Source organism: Macaca fascicularis, chromosome X (assembly GCF_037993035.2).
Source record: "Macaca fascicularis isolate 582-1 chromosome X, T2T-MFA8v1.1".
In the NCBI taxonomy this organism is placed as follows: domain Eukaryota; kingdom Metazoa; phylum Chordata; class Mammalia; order Primates; family Cercopithecidae; genus Macaca; species Macaca fascicularis.
In genome coordinates, this window is record NC_088395.1 from 69,883,908 (window position 1) to 69,907,306 (window position 23,399).

Consider the following 23,399-nt stretch of genomic DNA (forward strand, 5'->3'; position numbering starts at 1 on the left):
GTGGGAGGATTGCTTGATCTTGGGAGGTCAAGGCTGCCGTGAGCCATGATCGCCCACTGCACTTCAACCTGAGTGACCGAGCAGGACACTGTTTAAAAAAAAAAAAAATCCATACTTAGAATTAATTAGTTCAGTGAAATAGCCAATTTACAGATGGCAAACTTTTTTCTATCTTTAAAGAAAATATTTTGTCCAAACGATAGACAATGTAGACATTTCACACTTCATTCACTTGTTTGAGTCTATTTAGATACAGACTAAAATAGAGAAAAAGTATATCATTTTACACCTATACTTACTTATTTAGCCCTTATTCTTGTGTTTTTTAAAAACTGACTCTTAAAATCTTGTCCATTCCCATACATTAACTCTGATTTTTGCAGATAGCTCACAATCCGGGAGGCGTTTGATTACTAGGTAGTCAGTTTCCTTACAAAAGTAATCAGCTACAAAGTTAATTCCCACTCACAATGCACTTTAATATTCATGTCTAAAATTATTAACATAAAATTTGTTTGAATTACTCCTGTAATTTTCTGGACAGAATTCTTTGCTCTATTCTCTGACATTTTGCCATATCACTTCAGAATATACAGTGGAATTCTGAAGCTATGCAGGCTTGAATGTTCATTTTGACTTCATCTAGCTCACTTTCATATCCTCAATCTGTAAGAGTCAGAACTAGGGTCAAATCTTGCTCTGAGTGGCACACTGTGGGATATCCCCAAATTATTATGAGACAATATAAAGCCTAAGGGCCAGGGATGTAAGAATGGTGATGGCTGTCTTCCTTTCTCCTTTAGGATGTATGCTCTAAGGCAGTAGTGATTTTGTCTAGATAGTTCACTGTTCTATCTCCAGTCCCAACCATCATCAATGGGAACAATATAATGCACGGTTCAGGACTTAGAGTCTTGTGGGAGAACAGGAACTAGGAAGCAATAATATTTATCTATGTTATTGTTATCATTGTCTAAGAAAGGAAGATTTTTGTTCCATCTGCTATGTCCCAAACACTTGAAACAATGGCAGGAATAGAGTTAGCCTCCCTCTGAGTGTCAGAATGTGGGGTAACACCAAAATCATCATAAGACAACATAAGGCCTATGTCTGGCCCAAATGTCAGGGGTGGGTAGCGGGTATATGCCTCCCATTAAGAAGAAAACAAGCTCTGTGAGAACTGAGATTTTTGTCATTTTAATTGAAACCTCAGGGCCTCAGTTAGGGCCACGCCTCTCTGAGTATCAGGAGTGGTAAAGTGCCTGAAACAGTAACTAGCATTCTAAGGTCAGTCCTAACAGTTGTGTTGTTGCAATCTGTTTTCCAATTGCGGAAACATAGATCCTTACAACAAAACACAAAATAAACTCCACATGGTTTAAAGTTCATTTATGGGGAAATTTTTTAAAAAACAATACTATTATCAGTTATGATGATATTTGCAGTAAAAACATAAAACATGGGCAAGCATCACACCAAATTAATTACAGTGTCTGCCTATTCAAAGAATGGAAGTGGGATGGTACTGGGAAAGAGATTTATTATCTGTAATTTTCTGACTTTAATAAAATGTACATCTCTATCTATATTAAATAGGCCAAAATGTTGACACTTATTAATTTTGGGTGGAGGTGAGCAAATGTTTGTCATATCTTTCATACTTTCCTATACTTTGATTTAATTTTGATAAATAAAATACAAAGATAATTGAAAATACCATTATAGCTGATTATTTTATTACAATGTTTTCAGAATTAGAACTAGGTGACATAAAATATGCAAAATCATAAAGCATCTGAATAGTACAGTCAACAAGCAACAACCAGTACAATCAGCAATAATAGAGACAACTTTTAACTTCGTATGTCACAGAGAATGTGTATACCTTTTTAATAAAAAACCTGAATAAACCAGTAACTATCAAAGAAATCACAAAGCTGATTTAAAAATCTACCATCAAAAGTGTCATCAGGATTAGATTGTTTTACACTTTGTCCTAGCTAACTTTTAACGAACAAATAATTCTAATGCTATTTAAATTATTCCAGACCACAGGAAAAAAAATTGAAAACTCACATAATCATATTTTTTAAAGCTAGCACAACTTCAATAACAAAACTTGATAAAGATAGCATCAGAAGGACAAAATACAATTTTACTTTGGAATGAAAATGTAATAATTCTAAATTAAGTACTGGTAAATAAAATCCAGTAATGTAGCAAATCATTATTTCACCATGACCAAGAAGGATTTGTTCCAGAAATACAAGTTTAGTTCCACATCAAATACCTACCATTCTAATTCATCACATCAACAAATTAAAGAGAAAAAAAATCATACAATTTTATCAATAGATGCTGAAAAGACATTTTATAAAATTCAGGAACCACTTCTAGCAATAACACTATAAAACAGGAATAGCAGAAACTCTTAAACATGTTAAAGACTATCTACTAATAACCAAAAGTAAATGTCATACTAATAGGGAATACTATACCCTATTAATATTTTGCATTCTTACTTCCATGAAAATTAAGAACAAGACAGTCATGTCTGTCATCATCACTATTCAACATTGTTTTGAAAAATCCAGCTAATGTAACAGTAATCAGTATAAACATTAAGAGGAAATAAAATGATCTATATTTTCAGGTGAAATAATTTCATATCTAGGAAACCCAAAATATTATATTCTTAAAAATCTACTGTAATTTCAATGATTAAATAAGCTTATTAGACAGAAGATAAAAATACAAAAATCTATAGGTTGTCTATATTGTCAAAAATAGAAAATTACAAATGAGAAGAAAAAAACCAATTCACAATGTCAAAATATGAAATAAAACTGTAAAAATACTTAGAAATAAATTCAATTAGCTATGATATACTTACGTGAAGAATATTCCAATAACAAGACCAAAATATTTCGATGATGTATGAAGACTCTTGAGTGCTAAGATTTAATATTATTAAAGAGCCCTCTAAACAAAAATGCAGGATTTTAATATAATTATAATTGTGATGTCAGCCATCATAATTAGAGTTTTATTAAAATTCTGCATTTCATTTTTTCACATGAAAGAATGAATGTCTAGGACAGATTGTATAAAGAAAACAACTAATGACATGGGACTTGCTTTATCGGATTCTAAAACTTACGATGAAGCCACTATAATTAAATCATGATATTGGCTCAGAAATTTGAAAATGGGTAATATTTTAAATAAATGTCACAATCAGGTATCCAATGTGAGAAAATGTTATAGCTGGATTCCCATCTTACACCATATACAAAAATAAATTTCAGATGGATCAAACATTTAAACATTAAAAATAATAAAGTTATTAGAAGAAAATGTAGATGAATATTTGTATGACTTTGGGTGGGGGGATCCATGTGGTAAAAAAAGAAAACCAAAATCTATAAAAGAGATAGTGGTCTACCTAAAATGTTTAAAAATTTTAAAGGAAAATACATGATCAATAAAGTCAAGATGAAAAAATCATAACACATTAGAGCTACAAATGATTCATATGCACTATGTAGTAAGAATTTCTACAAATTTATAATGAAAAACATCAATAGATACATGAACGAAGGGAAAGAACAGGCAAATCAGAGAAAAATCCAAACAGAAATAAGGACAGCAACAACAAACCTCTTTGAACTCAGATAAAAGGCAATTAAAGTCACAAGCAATACAATGCAATTTTTAGCCTTTCATATTTTCAAGCATTAAAGAGTGCTGAAGAGGATGCTGAAATGGGTGCTTTCATTTTGGATAGTAATCTTGTAATATTTCTGAAACATATGCCTACATAGTATTTCTGGGACTCCAACCTATAGACATAAAAGCACCAGTATTATGTATTACAGCAGCGTTATTTTGAAAAAAAAAAAAGGGAAATAAAAGACGATAAATAATGAAATGACTGAATGCTTTTTTGGCACATCAGCAAGTACTGTGTATTCAGCTGTTAGAGGAAGGGAGGGAGGGGGAGAGTGAGAGTGCAAGAGAGTAAGAGTGAGGGCCAGGGAGAGCCAGAGAGCAAGAAAGACCGAAGCTACTGATAAGGAGGTATCATCTACATGTCAAGTGAGAAAAGCATGTGGCTTGCCATTTTTACAGAAACTATTAGAACATACTTTCTGTATGAAGATAGGGAAAATAGGTGGAAGGATGTACTTCGCATCCTCAGCACTTGTTTTCTGGGAAGAAACAAGGTAAGGAAAGGAAGGGGTAAGGACGACGGGGTGTGGGTTTACACCATTAATTTTTCCTAATTTATTTTTGCATTGTTCCAATGGTTGCAAACACTTTTTAATTTTCTATTAGCACCCAATTTAACTGTTAAGTTACAGAACAACGCAATATCAAAAGTAGCAAAGTACACTTGAGGCAAAATTGTGAAACTAGTCAAGGTAAGATTTGGAGGCACAATAAAATTTATCTACTTTCCCGAATTTCTGACACCTAAACTGTTCTCTGCGTTCACAACTACGAGAACACAAAATAATTTACATCTAACAGTTCCACAACTTCTGTAAAGAGCACAAAGAATTTAAGGAGTTTTCACCAAACCATAGACATAAATGTGAATATCATCATCAAACTTAATGAAGTAGACAGATGGCTTCGCCACCACTTGATGTATAAAAATGCCAGTTCTCTTGGACCCGTCATCTTTGGCATGCTCCACCTGCTTGCCCACGAGACTGTCGACCACCTCTCCAGGCTCCCGTTCTGCTGTAGGGAAATAGTAGTTGGAATCTGGAATAATGCGTAAGTCACCATCTTTGTAGTCATCAAGCAGCGTGTACATATAGAGAACAGGATCTTTCTCGTAGGTGATGTAAAACCAAGTATCCATCACAGGAGCTCGCGCCAGGACCATACCCTTCCATTCATCCTTGGTACCATGCTCACCTTCAAACACATGCCCCACTGCCTTGCCAATCAGGGAATCTGCCAGTCGTGAATCGATACGAGGAGTTGGCACTCTCTCAGGAAGGATCTCTAGCGCTAAAACTCTCTTATCGCGGTGCAGTTCTAGTCCATACACACTATCTTTGCCATCATATTTAATGATGTAAAGTGTGGGCTTCACGGAAACCTGCTCGAGCACAGTACCCTTCCACTGCTCCACGGGCTCGTTGCCTTCCTTCCAGCCGTGTTGAATGCGGCAGCCCACGATGTTTCTACGAGTGAGGAAAGTGGGCTTGCGCCGTTGCTTCCTGTGGGTGTGCCTTTTCTTCATCAGGTATGCGGACACGCCATCTACCCCCATCGGAGGCACAGTCGGAGGAGACATAGCTCAAGGATTAAGAGGGCTTGGGGAAAGCTGCTGCCCTGGTCGATTAAACTGACAAAAAGTTAACACTATGCAATATGATATATATATATATATTTATTATTTTTTTTATTTTTATTTTTTGCGATCTCAAAGACCTGGTCTGTGCTCCCTTCTCCAAGTGCAAGGCTCTCACCAAGGTTTTGGCAGAAATGCTCGAACTCTAACCGTGAGCACTGGGACAGCGTGTGCCTTTCCACAGTGCTTTCCTCTCTCGCCCTAGAAGGGTTACTGCAGCAGTGGCGGCCGACGCTAGAGATGGCGGGCTCGCGAGTGCAGTTCGTGCCTTGCGCCCGCCCCAACCCCGACCCCAAGTCCCCGAATCGGCCACTTAGCTGTTGTCGATGCTGGTGCGGCTGCGGCACAGCGACAGAGGAGACGACGGGGAAGAAAGGCACGGGGTAAGAGGGATGGCTGCAGCGGCAAAGGCGCAGGCAGCGGCACGTCTCTGGGGAGTCCGCGCGGCCCGGGCTTCGCAGCGCTAGTTGGCTTGGCTTTACTCTGGCGACTGGGTCTTTGCTGCCCAGGGAGCCCGCCCCCTGTGAGCCCGCCTGAGCCTTGGCCCCGCCCCCAGACATCCCGCCTTCCGCTCCGCGGGCGGCTGCCAGGCTGGTCAGCGCGCGTGCCCGTGTTCAGTTTGTACTGACACACGCGCCCTCTCTTTCATTTCCTCCTCCGCCCCTCGACCGTTTCCCTCAAACGCCAGCCAGACGGGCCGACTCCCCTCCTCCTCCTTTCTGGCCGTCTGCTGCCCGCCAGCCTCCTACACAGTGGCTCCATCTGCTTTCTGTCTTCCAGGAATTCCTCACTTAAAAAAAAAAATGTAAAACACACGCACACCCAGAAAGAGTTTGTGCGTACAAATTCTTTTCTTTCAGTTTAAGACATTTAAGATGAGAATAAAAACTCTGTGTATAATTCACAGTCCACCATCTTAATCCAAAATCTCTTTTATATTTTCTACCTGATCATTTCTAGTGATTATTTTTTAAAATTTTTTTGGCAGAATGTAAAGGTCATGTACTGACACTGTGGAGATCTCATAAAGTTCAGTGAAATAAAAGACGAAACTACCATTAATTTTACCATCCAGACTGCACCAAAATGTTAACAATACTATTTTCTCTCCTGTTAATAAACCTGTGCTTATATTTTATAAAATTGGGAGCATATTTCATACTTTTATAACTTGTGTTTTTCATGTATGTCACGAACATTTTCCAAGGTTGTTAAATACTCTCAAAACATGATTTTTAATGGTAATATCAAATGTTTGTAATATTCCTTTTGATAGTACACTATCCTACATGATCTATAACATAAGAATAAAAGCATTTTACCTTCATAAATGGATTTATTGTCTAAACCATTTTTTAAGAGAATATTTAATGACATGGAGAGCTGCACATGAGATGAGTGCATTGTTTGAAAAAGGAATATATTGAAACAATATTGTGGCCTTAATTTTGTAGAGAGAGAAAGAAAGGATTTTTTGTGTATATATTTGCTGTTTTTCTGTATATAAAAGTGCTGCATGCTTATATCGAAAACCTGAAAGAGAAGAAAGTGTCCATAATTTCACTTACCTTAAGCCACAGAGCTGCTGTGAGGATTAAATAAGAGTGTCTGTAAAACTTTTAACACTACATCCCACTTACAAGATGACATTAAAATCCAGAGGAGTCTAGGGTTCTCATTTTCGTTCCTCTACTCTTCGCTGGTGAAAAGAGAAAGCGTCATATACTCATGAGTAAAAAAGGCAATTAATTCACCTGGAAACAAAAAAACCGGGGGAAAAAGCTGCAAGGTGTCAATACTGGTTGCCTGAACATTTCATTACCTTCCAGGTCAGTGACAGAGAGACCTAGTCCTCATTCTGTTTAATAGCTGGTCACACAGAATGTGTAAGGATCCCCCAATTCACCATGTTTCCCAGGCAAAGGACTTCAGAGATGGGATAATTCTTTAATGCCATATCACAAGAAAGTAATTCCAAGGAGGAAGGTAAGCTACATGCATGAACAGTTATTTCCAAACACTTAGAATGATATCATGGTGTATATATATTCACACATATACACAACCTACACATTCATACTCAAAATCAGAAGGTGAGTGTGTGTAAATGTTTTGCCATTATGTTCTACAAATAATGTCTTCCAAATAATTCCCCAGACCAAGATGCACCAAGCACTTTTTGCTTAGAAGAGCAGTTGACACGTGAAAGAAGAAGATGACCCACAGGACACACAAATGCAGGGAAAACAGTTTCCTCAGGCCTTTGGTTACATCCTTCAAGGGAATTCTTGCTTACAACCCCACAAAGTGGCCTGAAGAGACAAAAAAAAAAGAAAAAAAAAATTCTAATACCCTTTCTTCTCCAAAATTATGATTCTAATGTTCAGATCATTCACTAACATATAGATTTAAAAGGACTTATCATGCTGATAAAATGTTTACTTTGTATGACTCCCACTGGACAACAAACTTATTCAAGAAGGGATTTTTATCTTGCATCCCAAATACCCTACACAGAATAGGTACTCAATAAACGTTTGTTAAATGAATAAATAATTGCTTTCATCTGTCCTACCCCAAGGCAAAGACATCTTCCCCAGTGAAACAAGTAGTCTTACGCAAGCTTTTGAAGACTACCGTTCTGGCAACTGAGGCTCTCCGACAGCAATTTTATCCATTTAAAACACCTAAATCACTGACCCTGTGCATACATGTGCCCATAAGTCTGAAAATGCTTAGGAGAAAACATTAAAGCAAGGGGGAGCAAGATTTCCTCGACTTACATGTGTGGATAACAATAAAACTTACCTCAAAGTGTAAGTGTGAGGATTAAATTAGATAAGTACACACAAATCTCTCAGCACATGAACTACATAGTAAGTACTCAGTTGTCTCCTAACTAGTCATTTCCTGAAACAAGTTATTTTGTCTTGTTATATCTTGTTAAAAACCACCTGGCTCATACCCCACCTCTAAACCTTTCCTCTATTTTACATTCAAGCCCTCTTGGCCAGGGCTTGTGAATCAAGGAGGGCTATGGCGTGATTTTTTCCTTATATCCAATTTCAGAACAGTATTTCAAATACTGGAAGCTTCTGGAAGATTGACTTTTTAATAAATAAACGTTATTGAAAATTAATTTGGGATATCAGTGTTAATTTATAATTGGAGGGGCAGTGGAGGGAGGTATAACTATTATTAATTCCAGTATGCACAAAAGATTATAATGCATGCTATAAAAGAGGTGCAACTGAAGTACTAGGGGACCCAAAGGAGATAGTGATATTTTATGGCTGGGGAGATCAGCAAAGACTACTTGAATGCTTAAAATAGCAACAAAAGAAGATATTCAGAGGGTGGCAGAGTAGTGAGGTCTTTTCAAAGAGCTCAAGGAAAGACCTATAGAGTGAATCGTTATAGGATATGTGACAAACTAGTCAGGAGTTTGTGACAAGAGCAAAGAGTTCATTGTGATAAGGAACAGGGGGTATAGCTTGTGGTGTGGAACAAAGTTAGTAAAAAAACCTCAAAGTTGAGAACTGATATTTCATCCACTGTTGGCAGAAGTAACTGACATTCCAATTCCCCTAACAGTGTAGTGTTGGCATTACCAAGTAGAGAGCTGATCTTCCATGATTCATCTGACAGAAATAGGCAGTGTTTTTATTCCCCTGAAAGATAAATACTGGTGATGTTGAAGAGAGAGCTGATCTATTACCTCCCTGGCAGAAGCAAATAGTACTCTGATTCTCCTGCCAGGATAGTGTCATCTAGGTCAAATGGTAAATTACTCCACCACATTCATCTGATAGTGTGAGGTAGTGCTAGTAATCGTTATGATACACTCACACCCCATATAAACCTGACAGCAATGAGACTGAATACAGTAGAGAAAGTCAGGGCTAGCCAGCACTCTGGTTCCCTATACACCTAATGTCAGTGAAAACCAGTGGGTAGCTGAGCTTCCATCCTTATCCACAGTCAGTGAGACAGAACAAAGGGAAACATGATGGAACTAGATGGTACTCAACTTTCCCTAAACCCTTTGTGTCAATGGGGCCCAGAGTTCAGATAAGCCCCCACTCCCACTTTGAGCTCGTAAGATGGTATGAGCCTGTAACTGATTTTCACCGTGAAGGTGTCAGCAAATTTGGGATGGGAGCTAAACTTCTGTACTGCCCATGTGCAATGAGGCAGTGTGAGTTAGTGCTGTATTTGTCCAAAGGTTGTGTCAGGGGAACCTAACAGAAGAAGCTGGACATATATATAAAAGCAGCCCTTCAGCCACAAAATAATAAAGGGGTTCTCTAACAAATGAAAAGGTTACAGAGAACACACAGTCTCATGATATAAAATTAAAAAGTGGCTAGGATGCAATGAAAAAAATCATACAAGGAACAAGGGAAATCACAACTTAAAAGAGAGTGCCCAAAACTGAGATAAAAAATTGATGTTGGAAATATTTGAAATAGATTTTAAAGCAACCATCATTAAAAAAAGATTCAATAAACCCAGGCATTGATGAATGTCTTTAAGTATCAAGAGTATTCTGGGAAATATGACCTCACTAACTAAAGAAGATGCCAGTAACCAACCCTGGAAAGATGGATTTGTGTGACCTCTCAGAGAATTCAAAATAGCTGTTTTAAAGAAGCTGAGTGAACTTCACTGAGAAGCAATTAAGAAATTTATAAGGGAAATATAACAAAGAGATTGAAATAATAAAAAATCAAACAAATCATAGAGGTGAAAAATATAATGGATGGAATTACAAATGCATTATGGTATTACAACAGTAGATTTGATCAAGAAGAAGAAATAATCAGTGAGCTCAAATACAAACAATTTAAAAATATGCAATCGGAGGTGACAAAAGAAGAATTAAAAGCAATGAAAAATACTTATTAAACCTATGGGATAGCCTCATGAGACCAAATGTAAGAGCCGTTGGCCTTAAAGAAGGCATAGAGAAATTGAAAGGGGTAGAAAGACTATTCCAGAAAATAATAATAAAAACATTCCAAATGTAGGAAAAGACACAAATATCCAGGTACAGGAAGATAAAAGGTCACCAAACAGATTCAACCTCCTACTGCTACTGTAAGGCATATTATAAACAAATACGAAAAAGATAAGGACAAAGATAATATTATAGAAACAGGGGGAGAAAAGCAAATAACATATAAAGGACCTCTGATACATCTAGCTGCAGTTTTCTCAACAAAACCTTTCAGGCCAGGAGGGAGTAGGATGACATATTCAAAGTGCTAAAGGAAAAAAACCTGCCAGCTAATACTACTGTACTCAGCAAAGCAATCCCTTAAAAAGCAAGGTGAGATAAAGACTTTCTCACACTAACAAAAGCTGAAGAAATTCATCGTCACCTGACCCATCCTACAAGATGTGCTGTAGTTCTTTAATCTTTAAAAAGGACACTGATATGCAGCAACAACAATAAAAAACATTTGAAGGTTAAAAAAACTCATTTGTAAATGTAAGTACACAAACAAATTCAGCATACTCTAATACTGTAATTGCAGTGTATAAACCACTCATACCTGTAGAATGAAGAAAAAAAAGACAAATCTATTAAAAATGATAGCAACTACAATTTGGTTAAAAATAGGCAATATAAGATGTAAGGTGACATGAAAAAAGTAAAAATGGGGGTGGTTGGATTTAAAGTTTAGAGTTTTTTAGTTTATTTATTTTTTTTTCTTCTTTGTGATCAAAATTAAGTTGTCATCAGTTTAAAATAATTTGTTATAAGATTTTTTGTAAGCCTAATGGTTACCACAAATCAAAAACCTATAGTAGATACACAAAAAATAGAAAGCAAGGAATTAAAACATACTACCAAAGCAAGTCAACCACAAAGGACAACAAGAAAGGAAGCAAGGAATTACAAAACAACCAGAAAACAAGTAACAAAATGGAAGTAGTAAGCCCACTAATAGCTTGGAATATAAATAGACTAAATTATCTAATTAAAAGACACAGAGTGGTTGAATAAATATAAAAAAACTTAACTATATGCTGCCTACAGGAAACTCCCTTCACCTATAATGACACACATAGACTGAAAGGGAAAGTATGGGAAAAGATATTTCATGCAGATGGAAACCAAAAATGATAGATGTTAAATCAAAAACAGTTAAGAAAAGATAAAAAGGGCCACTATATAATGATAAAGCGGTCAATAGAGCAGGAGGATATGAAAACTGTAAACATACATGGCCCAACAATGGAACGCCTGGATACATAAAGCAAGCATTAGCGGTCCTAGAAGGAGAGAAAGAATGCAATGCGATAATATTAGGGTGCCTCAATATACACTTTCAACAATCAACAGATTTTACAGATAGAGAATCAACAAAGAGGTGTTGAAGTCAAAGTACACTCTAGACAAAATGGTCCTAACAGATTTTTTTTTTAAATTTCACCCAGTAGCTGCAGAATACATATTCTTCTCAACAGCACAATAGAACATTCTCTGTGAGGAACTATATGTTGGGCCACAAAACAAGTGTAAATATTTTTTTATTGAAATCATTTCAAGTATTTTTTTCTGACCATAATAAAATAAAACTATAAATAAATAGCAGGAGAAACATTGAAAACCTTATAAATACACAGAATTAAACAAAATGTTTATAAGCAACTGATGAGCCAATGAAGAAGTTTAAAGGGAAATTTAAAACTTCATTGCAAATGAAAATAGAAGCACAACATAGTGAATCATATGGGATACAACAAAAGTGGCTCTAAAAGGGAAGTATATAATGCAGGGTCCGACGTGAAGACCCTGACCCAGCAACGGATGAGAGATGTACACTGACACAGATATTTTGCCTTTCAGTGTGGCTAAGGGGCTTCTGCTCCTGAACCTGCAGCATCATCCCAATAAGCCCAGGAAGTTCACATTTATTTAGTACAGATTAAATGGCAAAGGTCTCAAGTAAACACCATTAGAGGGTAATTAACATTGCCAACCCCCTGAGTAGAGAGCAATCATGTACCCATGTATAATCAAAGGTTGGTCTTAGGACTACATAAGTAAACAAGCTATTTAGATAAACTCCCCCACATTCCCTTGTTATTTGCTCTTTTGCTATCAACTCAAGGTAAAGAGGATTAGGGTGCTTTCAGCCACATCTTTTACTGAAGCTATGCAAATCTCCAGCCTTTCAAGAAAGTTTGTTTCTCTTTTCTACAATTTCCTCTTACAATGTTTCCCACCACCCTGATTAAACTCCTACATCTACCCCTTTTCTGTTTTTTGCCTTAGGCTCTATTGATTGAAGAGTGCAGATGTGTGCAGCAACAGGTCTCTCAGGCATGGCGGTTACTGCTCTTATTCTGGCTTTGCATCCTAGAATTAGTGAATAACATAAGACAAACATGAGTATAATCAGCAACATTCTTTTCCAATCAAGAGGTGACCCCCCAGGACAGGGGTCTATCCAGGAGATGTTATCTTGCACACCCTTCCATATGGCTGTTTGTTGGATGTGTAGATCTATGGTGTGAAGGGATTCTAAAATTTTAGTTTTAAGTTGCTTTATGTCTGCTGTTAAATTGTTATGAAAGGTTCCCCAGAGGTGTTGTTTCACCTCATCCCAACTATTTGTTGATTGATTCCATAGAAGAGAAGTGACACAGATATGTTTATGCTCCCAGTTGCAGTTTAATTGCTGTAGGAATGCTAGCACAACTTTTCGCTCCCCCACATATTCCAAGGCAGTCTTGAGGGCTTACAGACGTGCTGCAAGAGAGGTTCATTAGACACATTTCTGGCCAAATTTTCTGCAAAAGCAGCTAGTTGTACTGATTCAGTAATAGGTGCTACAGCCACACTAGCAGTTGCTAGGATGACTATGGCTGAGACTATAAAGGCTAGAAGTACCCTATGAATCTTTTGGGTCTGACCTGGGACAGGTCTAAGGTGGCAAGGGCAGAGGAACCTTGCCAATCACATGTCAAATTGACTGGTAGGAATACCTCAGATTGTCTCCTCAATACCATGACACTAGTAATATTTAAATTAGATATATTGTAATTAGTAATACATGAGGCGAACCAAGCCTGTCTCTGCACCTGGGTCACAAATGTGGAACTTGGAGGTGTAATAGAAATATTGGTTCCCATAAGGAAATCATATGGATGGGTAGTGCAAATCAGGCACAGATCAGTGTTATTATGAATAAAGGTTATAGTATAGTTGTTATTGGAATTATGATATGTCCCATGCCAGGTGTCAAGGGAGGTGCTAAGATGTCCCAGGTGCCATAAAGTGTCTTGGGGTGGCATGGACTTTACTTGAGATCTGGGATGTCCTATCCCCTAATCAGCCCAAATCATAGGGGAATGGGAGAAGGCTGATACTGTTATTGATGCCATGATGGATGAGGATATCAGTAAGGCTGCCCTGCAAATGGCCATGGGGGCTCCAGTCTAAGATGTTATAATTGCCTAACTGGAGGCTACGGGCCTGTTCCCCATGACAGACCTCCCAGCTAAAGTGGAATCCATTACTTTCCCAGCTTTGTTCTTTAGCATGGGAAGGAATGTTTGGGAAAGTGGCATTGATTGCATTGCTCGGTTTGAGGCTACCTGCAGCTAAGGCTGTTAATGCATTTCTTTTGCCATGATGTAGCCATAATTGTGTTTGGGCAGGTACACAGTAAGGGTTAGAACTTTTATAACTTACACACAGTGGGAAGATAGCAGAGTGATATATAGTGTTACCTGGCACCTTAGTCCAACGTGTGCCATTAATGAGGGACCCTATTGGGGGTAAATCTATCCCTCCTAGCCAAGCAGTTACATTATTAAAGGCTGGGAAGGGGGTGTCTGCCCAGGTGAAAATGCAAAAGAAAGGCAGATCTAAGATATCATCCCAATAGAGTGTAGCAGGTACAGGTTGCAGACAAAGAGAGAGTACAAAAAGGATCAATACCCTATGCGAGTTTCTATGTACAATAGAGAGCATAGCAAGGAACAAATTATCTGGAGTAAACGTTGTCTTCGTCCAGAGCAGGATTCATTCAGCCTCCTGAGTTGTCTTCTTCAGCATCCCCCAGGTAACATCCAGGGCTTATGTGGCCTGAGGAAGCCACATCATCCAGGGTTGTGGGTCCTGTAGGGTTAGTTCCTTCATTTCTGGTATCGGGTTGGGTCCTAGCCAAGCAATGGTATGGCTTGATGTGTCATGCTGGAATCCAAAGAGGACCTGAGGGGGTGTGAACATGAGCATAGCCTCTTCCCCATGTTAACAATTCATTTGGAACACACCATACATTACTGTTTACATATTTACATAAAAGTGCAGGGTTTATGTCTTGAGAGGTTTTAGCAAAGTGCTTTTCTACAACTGGTTGAAATTTGTTATCTAAATTTTAAAAATTAAGGGTAATAAGCCTTGTGGTAGTAGTGTTGCAGGGTCCTTATTCATACTCCTCCCCTTTTTTTTTTTTTTTTTTTTTTTTTGAGCATATTTTTAAGAGTGGAATGGGCACATTTTACTATGGCCTGTCCTTGGGGTTATATGGGATGCCTGTAGAGTGTTGGATGTTCCACGTGTGACAAAATTGTTGAAATTGTGAGCTGGCATAAGCTGGACCATTATTAGTTTTAATTTTTGTGGGCCACCCCATAAATGCAAAAGTTAAAAGAAGATATTTAATGGCATATCGAGTGAACTCTCCAGAACAGCGTGTGCTGTTCAGTAAGTTTTGGTATCAACAGATACATGTACATATCTTAGTTTTCCAAATCAGGGATGTGTGTAACATCTGTTTGCCATAACTGATTAAGTTCCAGTCCTCTAGCATTAACACCTATTGAAGGAGGGAACGTGACTGTGAGCTGGCAATCTGGGCATTGTAGAATAATTTGTTTAGCTAGTCTCTGGGTGAGTTGAAATTGTTTAGATAAGTTTCTCCAATTTTGGTGGGAAAATTCATGCAATTGGGTGACTTGGTCAAGCAGTGATGTCATAACCTGAAGCTCTGCTTGTTCATTGCCATAAGCCAATGGGCCAGGCAGTGAGCTGTGGACTCGAATGTGTGTAATAAAAATAGGATGTATACATTGATCTAGCAATTGCTGAAGTCGGAGAAAAAGAGCACACAGGGTGGGATCCAGTGTGGACTTAATTATGGCTGTTTCAAGGTTCTGCACTAAATAAACAGAGTAAGCCGAGTCACTAACACTATCGAGGGGCTGAGCGAAAAAAGTTTCCAAAGCGAATATTAAGGCCCCAACCTCAGCTCTCTGAGTGCTAGTGCCCTGTGGTCATCTGTTCTATTAACCCTGTAGTGAAGTGTTTGCTGGAAAGACAAATAATTGGATTGAATAGCCTGGGTTTATGCAATGTAGCTGCCTCTGACAGATGGCTTGTTCTATTTCTTCAATCTCTCTTTTGGCTATAGGAGTTAAATACCTGGGAGAATCCAGGGCTGAATTGTCCTTTAAGATAAAAAACAGATTTTGCAATTTATCCATAGTAATGCCCAAGGTGCAGTGAAGCCAGTTAATATTGCTTAGTAATTTCTGATAATCATTTAAGGTATGTAAGTTGCTAGTATTTAGTTTAACCTTTTGAGGTTTTACTGACTGAGAAGTCAGCATGTACCCAAGATATTTCCAAGGAGAGGACATTTGTACATTTTTAGATTCTATGATTAAACCTCTTAACTGTGTATTCTTTACGACAGAGGTATATATATTTAAAAGCTTTGGCTCCATTGGGGCAGCTAGTAAAATATTATCCATAAAGTGAATAACCTTGTAATCAGGAAACTTTTTTCTACTAGGGAGCAAAGTTTGATTTACATGATACTGACACACGGTAGGACTGTGTAGCATCCCTTGAGGAAGCACTTTCCAATGAAATCAGCAATTACAAAAGCTGACCTTTTATTATTGATAGTTGCTATTGTAAACACAAATTTTTCTGTGTCTTTCTCTGCTAGAGGAATGGTATAAAAACAGTCTTTTAAGTCAATAACTACTATAGGCCAATCTTGAGGAATTGCTGCAGGGGAAGGGAGGCCCTGTTGAAGGGGCCCCATAGGTTGCAAATTAGCATTAATAGCAGGTAAGTCGTGCAAATGTCTCCATTTTCCAGACTTTTTGGGAATGATGAAAATGGGTGAATTCCAAAGGCTCTGTGTTGGTTCTATATGGCCAGTTTTTACTTGCTCCTCAATTAATTCATGGGCTCTCTGTAATTTCTCTCCCTTCAGAGGTTACTGTTTTACTTAATTTGGATTTGGAGAGAGTCACGTTAGGGGTAAGGTTGGAATAACAACAGTGGCCATTATCAGAAAGAGGTCTTTCAAATTCTTAAATTTTACTTAAATCGTAGCAGAGAATCATAATCTGGGATGTTGCTTGTGTACAAGGAACACATGAAATTTTGCCATGGGCTGCCCCCGGAGCCAGAGGGCAGTGATCCCGGGGTGGCAGCCGCATTGCATCATTGCATCACCTTTGTTTGTGCTGCTCCCTCCGTTCCCACCCACCACACTCCCTTTCCCCTCTGCTAATGGCCCCTCCTTAGCAGGCTAGCTCCCTCCCTCCTGGGCATGCCTCCTCCCCTGCCTTAGCAGGCTAGCGGGGCCTGGCTCCCCAGTGTGCTGCAGACCAAATTCTCAGGAGTACTTGCAGCTCCAGGTCTGGAGCTTCCCTGCTGCCAAGCCTTTCTATCTACCACCTGCTTGGCCACATAGCTCCAACCTCTAATGCCTTTTCTTATTTTTTTATAAACATTGAAAGAAATGTATTTATATACCTGATTGCCTTGTTGGTCTTGCATTATGAGGCAGGCTAAGGGCTCCCCTTCTAATACAGCTTGCTTAAGACAGGTTCCCATAGTTGTAGCGCATCTCTTGTCTTTTTTCCTAGTCATTGGAGGACGGGGCTCAGGCAACTCCATTTTCTCTTTGTTGTTTTTACCCCAGTGATAGCAGGGCTGAGGGACAGGGAGGTAGATGGTAAGGTAGGTGACAGCTCTTCCTCCTTTCCTTTTTTTTCGCTCTTCTGTATATAATGGGACCAAAGTCACACTTACTAGAGCCCATAGCGTTAGAGATGATACTGGGATCCATTGCCCTTGCACATGATGTTAAGATTTCTCCCTACTTGTTCCCAGAGCTCTACTTCTAGCGTACCTTCTTCTGGGAATCATGGGTTATGGGATACCACAGTTTGCAGGGGTCCCTTAATTGAGCCTGTGAAACCAAGGCTCCACTAGCTTTAAGCAGCCGTGTCAATACTTTTATATACTGTTTCTATTGAGCTGATAACTGTTGACTCGTGATGAAACCTTAGCCTGAACAATTCCCCCTGGAACTTGGAAATCCCGAGTGAGCACCAATGACTTACTGACTAACTGCTCAGTCCTTTTCACCTTCGTTTTCAAGGGGCCCGTCACAATCATTTGCAGCATTCCTCATGCGGGGCACCACCTGTGGTGGTCCAATCTGCAGACCCTGACCCAGCAATGGATGAGAGACATACAGTGACACAGATATTTTCGCTGTCAGTAAAGCTAAGGGGCTTCTGCTCCAGAATCTGCAGCATTGGCCAGATAAGCCAGCAAAGTTTGCATTTATTTAGTATAGATTAAATGACAAAGGTCTCAAGTAAACACCACTAGAGGGTAATTAACATTGTTGAGACCCCAAGTAGAGAGCAATCATGAACCCCTGGATAATCAAAGGTTGGTCTTAGGACCGCATGAGTAAACAAGCTATTTAGATAAAAACTCCCCCACATTCCCTTATTATTTGCTCTTTTGCTATTAACTCATGGTAAAGAGGATTAGGCTGCTTTCAGCCAAATCTTTTACTGAAGCTATGCAACCTCCCAGCCTTCCAAGAAGGTTTGCTTCACTTTTCTAAAATTTCCTTTTACAATTTTTCCCACCACTCTGACTGAACTCCTACAATATACAAATAAATGCCTACAGAAAATGAGCAAAAAGATGTCAACAATCCAATGTTATACCTCAAGGAAATATAAAAACAAGAACAATCTAAACCAAAAACAAGTAGAACAAAATAAACAACAAATATCAGAGCATAAATAAATAAAATAGAAACTTAAAAATATACAAAAGATGAACAAAACAAAGAGCTGACTTTTTAAGACAGAATCAATAAACCTTTCCATAGATTAAGAAAGAAAGAGAAATCTCAGTCAGAAAGGTAAAAGAAGACATTATAACTGACAGCACAGAAATAGGATAAGTCACAACTATGAACTATGCCACAAAATTGAAAAATGTAGAAGAAATAGATAAATTCCAGGACACAGGCATCTTACCAAGATTGAATCTTGAAGAAATAGTAATCCTGAGCAGAACAATAATGAATAAGACAATAGCAGCAGTAACAAAAAGTTTCCCATCAAGGAAAAGCCCAGAACCTGATGGCTTCATTGCTGAATTCTACCAAGCATTTAAAGAAGAACTACCGGCAGTCCTACGCAAAGAATTTTCTTTTAATGAAGAGAAGGGAATACTTCTAAATTAATTCTATGAGGCCAGCATTACCCTGATTCCTAAACCATAAAAGTACAATAATGAAAGGAAACTCTAGGCCAATATTCCTGATGAAGATAGATGCAAAATTCTTCAACAAAACACTAGAAACCAAATGCGACTACACATTAAAAAACTATTCAACATGATCAAATGGAATTTCACCTAAGGCATGCAAGGATGGGTCGACATATGCAAATCATTAAGCATAATATATATTAACAGAATAGAGGACAAAACCATATGCTCTTTCAGTAAATGCTGAAAAAGCATTTGGTAAAAAAGCATTTTATCTACTTCCATTTATGATAAAAACTCAAGAAATTGGGTATAGAAGGAATGTACTTCAACAAAATAAAGAGTACATACAAAAAACCTACAGTTAACATTACACTGAATGAGAACAAGTTGAATGGGAAAAAGTTTCTCTGAGAACTGGAACAAGGATGTCTACTTTCACTAATTTTATTCAAGACAGTACTAGAAGTTCTAGCTAAAGCATGTATATATGTATATAACATATATATGTCATATGTTATATATATAATACCTTGTAAATGCCATCAAAAATTGTTAGAATAAATGAATTTAGTAAACTTGCAGGATACAAGGTCAACATTTAAAAATCAGTAGTGTCTCTATATGCCTATAACAAACTGTCTGAAAAAGGAATCAAAAAAAGCAATTCTCTTGACAAAAGTTACAAAAAATATACCTAGGAATAAATTTAACCAAGGAGATAAAAGTTATCTACAATGAAAAATACAAATTATTGATGGAAAATTTTGAAGAGAATGTAAATAAATGGAAAGATATTTCTTGTTTATGAATTGGAAAAATTCATGTTAAAGTCTTTGTATTACCCATAAGAATCTACAGGTTTGATGCAATCCTGATCAAAATACCAACGGCATTTTTTATAGAAATAGACAAAACAGACACAGATACTTCAAAATAGATATAGATAAAATAAAAATAGATACTTCAGATAGTTTGGCTATCAAGGGTCTTTTGGAAATGCCAAAAAAAAAAAAAAAAAAAAAAAAAACCCTAGATAGCTGAAGCTATATTGATCAAAAAATAGCTAACCTAGAGGCAACACACTATTAGACTTTAAAATATATCACGAAGCACCAGGCGTGGTGGCCCACGCCTGTAATCCACTGATGAAACCCCGTCTCTACTACAAATACAAAAATTAGCCGGGCACAGTCGCAGGCGCCTGTAATCCCACCTATTCGGGAGGCTGAGGCAGGAGAATTGCTTGAACCTGAGGGGTGGACGTTGCAGTGAGCCGAGATCATGCCACTGCACTCCAGCCTGGGCAACAGAGTGAGATTCTTTCTCTAAATAAATAAATAAATAAATAAATAAAATAAGATAAGATAAAATATACCACAAAGCTATAGTAACCATAAAAATATGTAACTGGCATAAAAATGCATAGACCAATTGAACAGAATGTAGAACCCAGAAATACATTGATGCATTTACAACCAATTTTCAACCAACGCACCAAGAAAGCACATTGAGGAAAATAAACTTTGTAATAAGTGGTGCTGGAACAACTATATATCCACATGCAAAAGGATGAGACTATACACTGTTTCTCACGACATCAAACTATCAACTCTAAATAAATTAAAGACTTAAATATAAGTCCTTCAACTATGAAACTACTGGAAGAAAGCACAGGGGAAGTACTTCATGAAATTGCACTGGGCAAAGAGTTTTTGAATAAGACATAAAAAGTATAGGTAAGAAAAATAAAAACTAGGGAAATGGTATTTCAGTAAACCAGAAAGCTTCTGAACTGCAAAAGAAACAGGGTAAAGAGACAACCTACAGAATGGTAGAAGGTATTTGTAAACTATGCATATGACAAGGGGTTACTATCCAGAATATATAAGAAACTAAAACAATTCAATAGCAGTTTAAAAAAGAAAACACACACACACACGCACACACACAGAGACACAACAAAACAATCCAATTAATAAATATGCAAAAGACCTGAATAGATATTTCTCAAAAGAAGACACACGGCCAGGCACAGTGGCTCACGCCTGTAATCCAGCACTTTGGGAGACCAAGCTGGGCGGTTCACAAAGTCAGGAGATCGAAACCATCCTGGCCAACATGGTGAAACCCTATCTCTACTAAAAATACAAAAAAAAAAAAAAAAAGTTAGCTGGGCGTGGTGTCATGAACTTGTAGTCCCAGGTACTCAGGAGGCTGAAGCAGGAGAATCACTTGAACCCGGGAGGCAGAGGTTGCAGTGGGCTGAGATCGCACCACTGCACTTCAGCCTGGGGGACAGAGAGAGATTCCATCTCAAAAAAAAAAGAAGACACACAAATGGCCAACAGATATATGGATAAATGCTCAACACCACTAATCATCAGGGAAATGCAAATCAAAACCAAAATGATATAATCTTCACTCACTAATTAGAACAGCTATTATAAAAAAGACCAAAAGATATAATAAATGCTGGTGAGCATGTGGAGAAAGGGGAACTCCTATGCACTGTTGGCAGGAATGTTAATTATTACAACCATTATGGAAAACAGCATGACATTTCCTCAAATAATTAAAAATACAGTTACTATATTCTCCACCAATTCCACTACTGGATATATATCTACAAAAAATAAAATTATATGTCAATTTGGAATCTAAAAATGTTGATGTCATAGAAGTAGAGAATACAATAATGGTTACTAGAGCCTGGGATGTAGAGAGCAGGCAGTCAGGTGTGAGACAAGAAGAATATCTATTACATGGTAAGGTGAGTATAGCAAATAAGAATGTCATGTATATTTCAAGATAGCTAGAAATGAATAATAGTTGAAGTGATGGATATGGTAGTTATCAAGATTTGATCATTATACAATGCATACCTACACTGGAAAATCACACTGTATCCCATAAATATGTACAATTATTTTGTTCCAATTATACATTTTAAAATTACTTCACGGAAAAGAAAAAAGCTTCAATACGTAATAATTATTTTGAAACAAATGGAAAAAATAGAAAATATTTGTAAAGAAATAGAATGAATAAAGAAAAGAACCATATGGAAATTCTTAGAACTGAAAAATCAAATAAAAATAAAAATCACCTGTGAAAATAGCCAATGTAAGACTAGACATGACAGAAGACAGAATCATCAAATTTAAGGACAGGAAAATAGAATTTATGTCATATGAACAACAGAGAGAAAATAAACTGATAAAAATAATGAACATCTCAGAAACCTGTGAAACAATAATAAAAGAGTTAGCATTTATAATTGCTTCAAATAAAGTAATATTCTTAAGTAAAATCTGTCAAAACATGTAAGGATCTCTGTCCTAACGATTTCAAATATTAATGGCTGAAATTAAAGAAGAGTTAAATAAAAATAAATATATACCGTATGCATAGGTTGGAAGATCCAACATAGTAAATATGTCAACTCTCCTATTTGATCTATAGGTTTAATGTAACATTTATAAAAGTTTGAGCAAAGTTTTATAGACATACACAATGTTCATCTTATATATTTTTTTTCTTTTTTTGAGATGGAGTCTTGCACTGTTGCCCAGGCTGGGGTGCAGTGGCGGGATCCCGACTCACTGCAACCTCTGTCTCCCAGGTTCAAGCTATTCTCCTGCCTCAGCCTCCCGAGTAGCTGGGATTACAGGTGCCTGCCACCACCCCCGTCTGATTTTTTGTATTTTTAGTAGAGACGGGATTTCACTATGTTGGCCAGGCTGGTCTCAAACGCCTGACCTTATGATCCACCCACCTAGGGCTCCCAAAGTGCTGCATTTTAGATTTCTATGCAAATGCCCAATATCTAGAATAGCTACAATAATTTTAAAAGGGGCGCATATGGCTGAAAAAATTGTTCTACCCAATGTTAAACCTTATTGCATAGCTACAGTAATCAAGAAAGTACATTGTTTGGAGAACAAAAGAGATAACCCAGAAATACACTCACACAAATATGTCCATCTGATTTTGACAGAGGTGCAAAAGCAATTCAAAGGAGAAAAGACAGTTTATTCAACAAATCGCAACAAATGGAGGAACTGGACATACGTAGGAAAAAATGAAAGTCCCACAAACTATCACAGTGTACCCCATAAATATGTACAATTATTATGTTTCAATTTGAAAATAAAACATTAAAAATATTAGATGTAAACTTCTTATAAAAATATTAACTCAAAATGGAAAACTGGCTAAAATGTGTATATATATTTATATATATGTATTTATATATGTATATACGTGTATATGTGTATATATGTATATACGTGTATATATGTATATATGGGTATACGTTATGTATATACATATATATATGTTATATGTATATATAAAAATATATATAGATATATTTTTTTTCTTTTTTCAGACGGAGTTTCACTCTTGTTACCCAGGCTGGAGTGCAGTGGTACGACCTTGTCTCACCACAACCTCCAC

At 37.4% G+C, this 23,399-nt stretch overlaps 1 protein-coding gene and 1 long non-coding RNA gene across 7 annotated transcripts in view; both read right to left on the reverse strand.

Annotated features, from left to right (window-relative positions):
• Positions 1–23,399, reverse strand: part of SPIN4 (spindlin family member 4) — a 287,004-nt gene that overhangs the window by 36,599 nt on the left and 227,006 nt on the right. Inside the window, exon 1 of one of the 6 annotated variants that reach the window (XM_074028833.1) lies at positions 4,930–5,451. The exons of 2 other annotated variants lie outside the window; for them this stretch is intronic. In XM_074028833.1, the coding sequence (XP_073884934.1) occupies positions 4,930–5,314 (385 nt within the window). In that variant the 5' untranslated portion in view covers positions 5,315–5,451. Of the gene's footprint in view, positions 1–1,714; positions 7,684–23,399 lie in introns of those variants that run through there. 3 more of the 6 variants (XM_074028832.1, XR_012429759.1, XR_012429751.1) reach the window with 3 other exon arrangements.
• On the reverse strand, positions 11,896–17,348 carry LOC135969183 (uncharacterized). Its single transcript, XR_010584297.2, has 2 exons — positions 17,169–17,348; positions 11,896–14,603 (listed from the first exon to the last, which is right to left on the reverse strand). It is a non-coding gene; the product is annotated as an uncharacterized lncRNA (long non-coding RNA).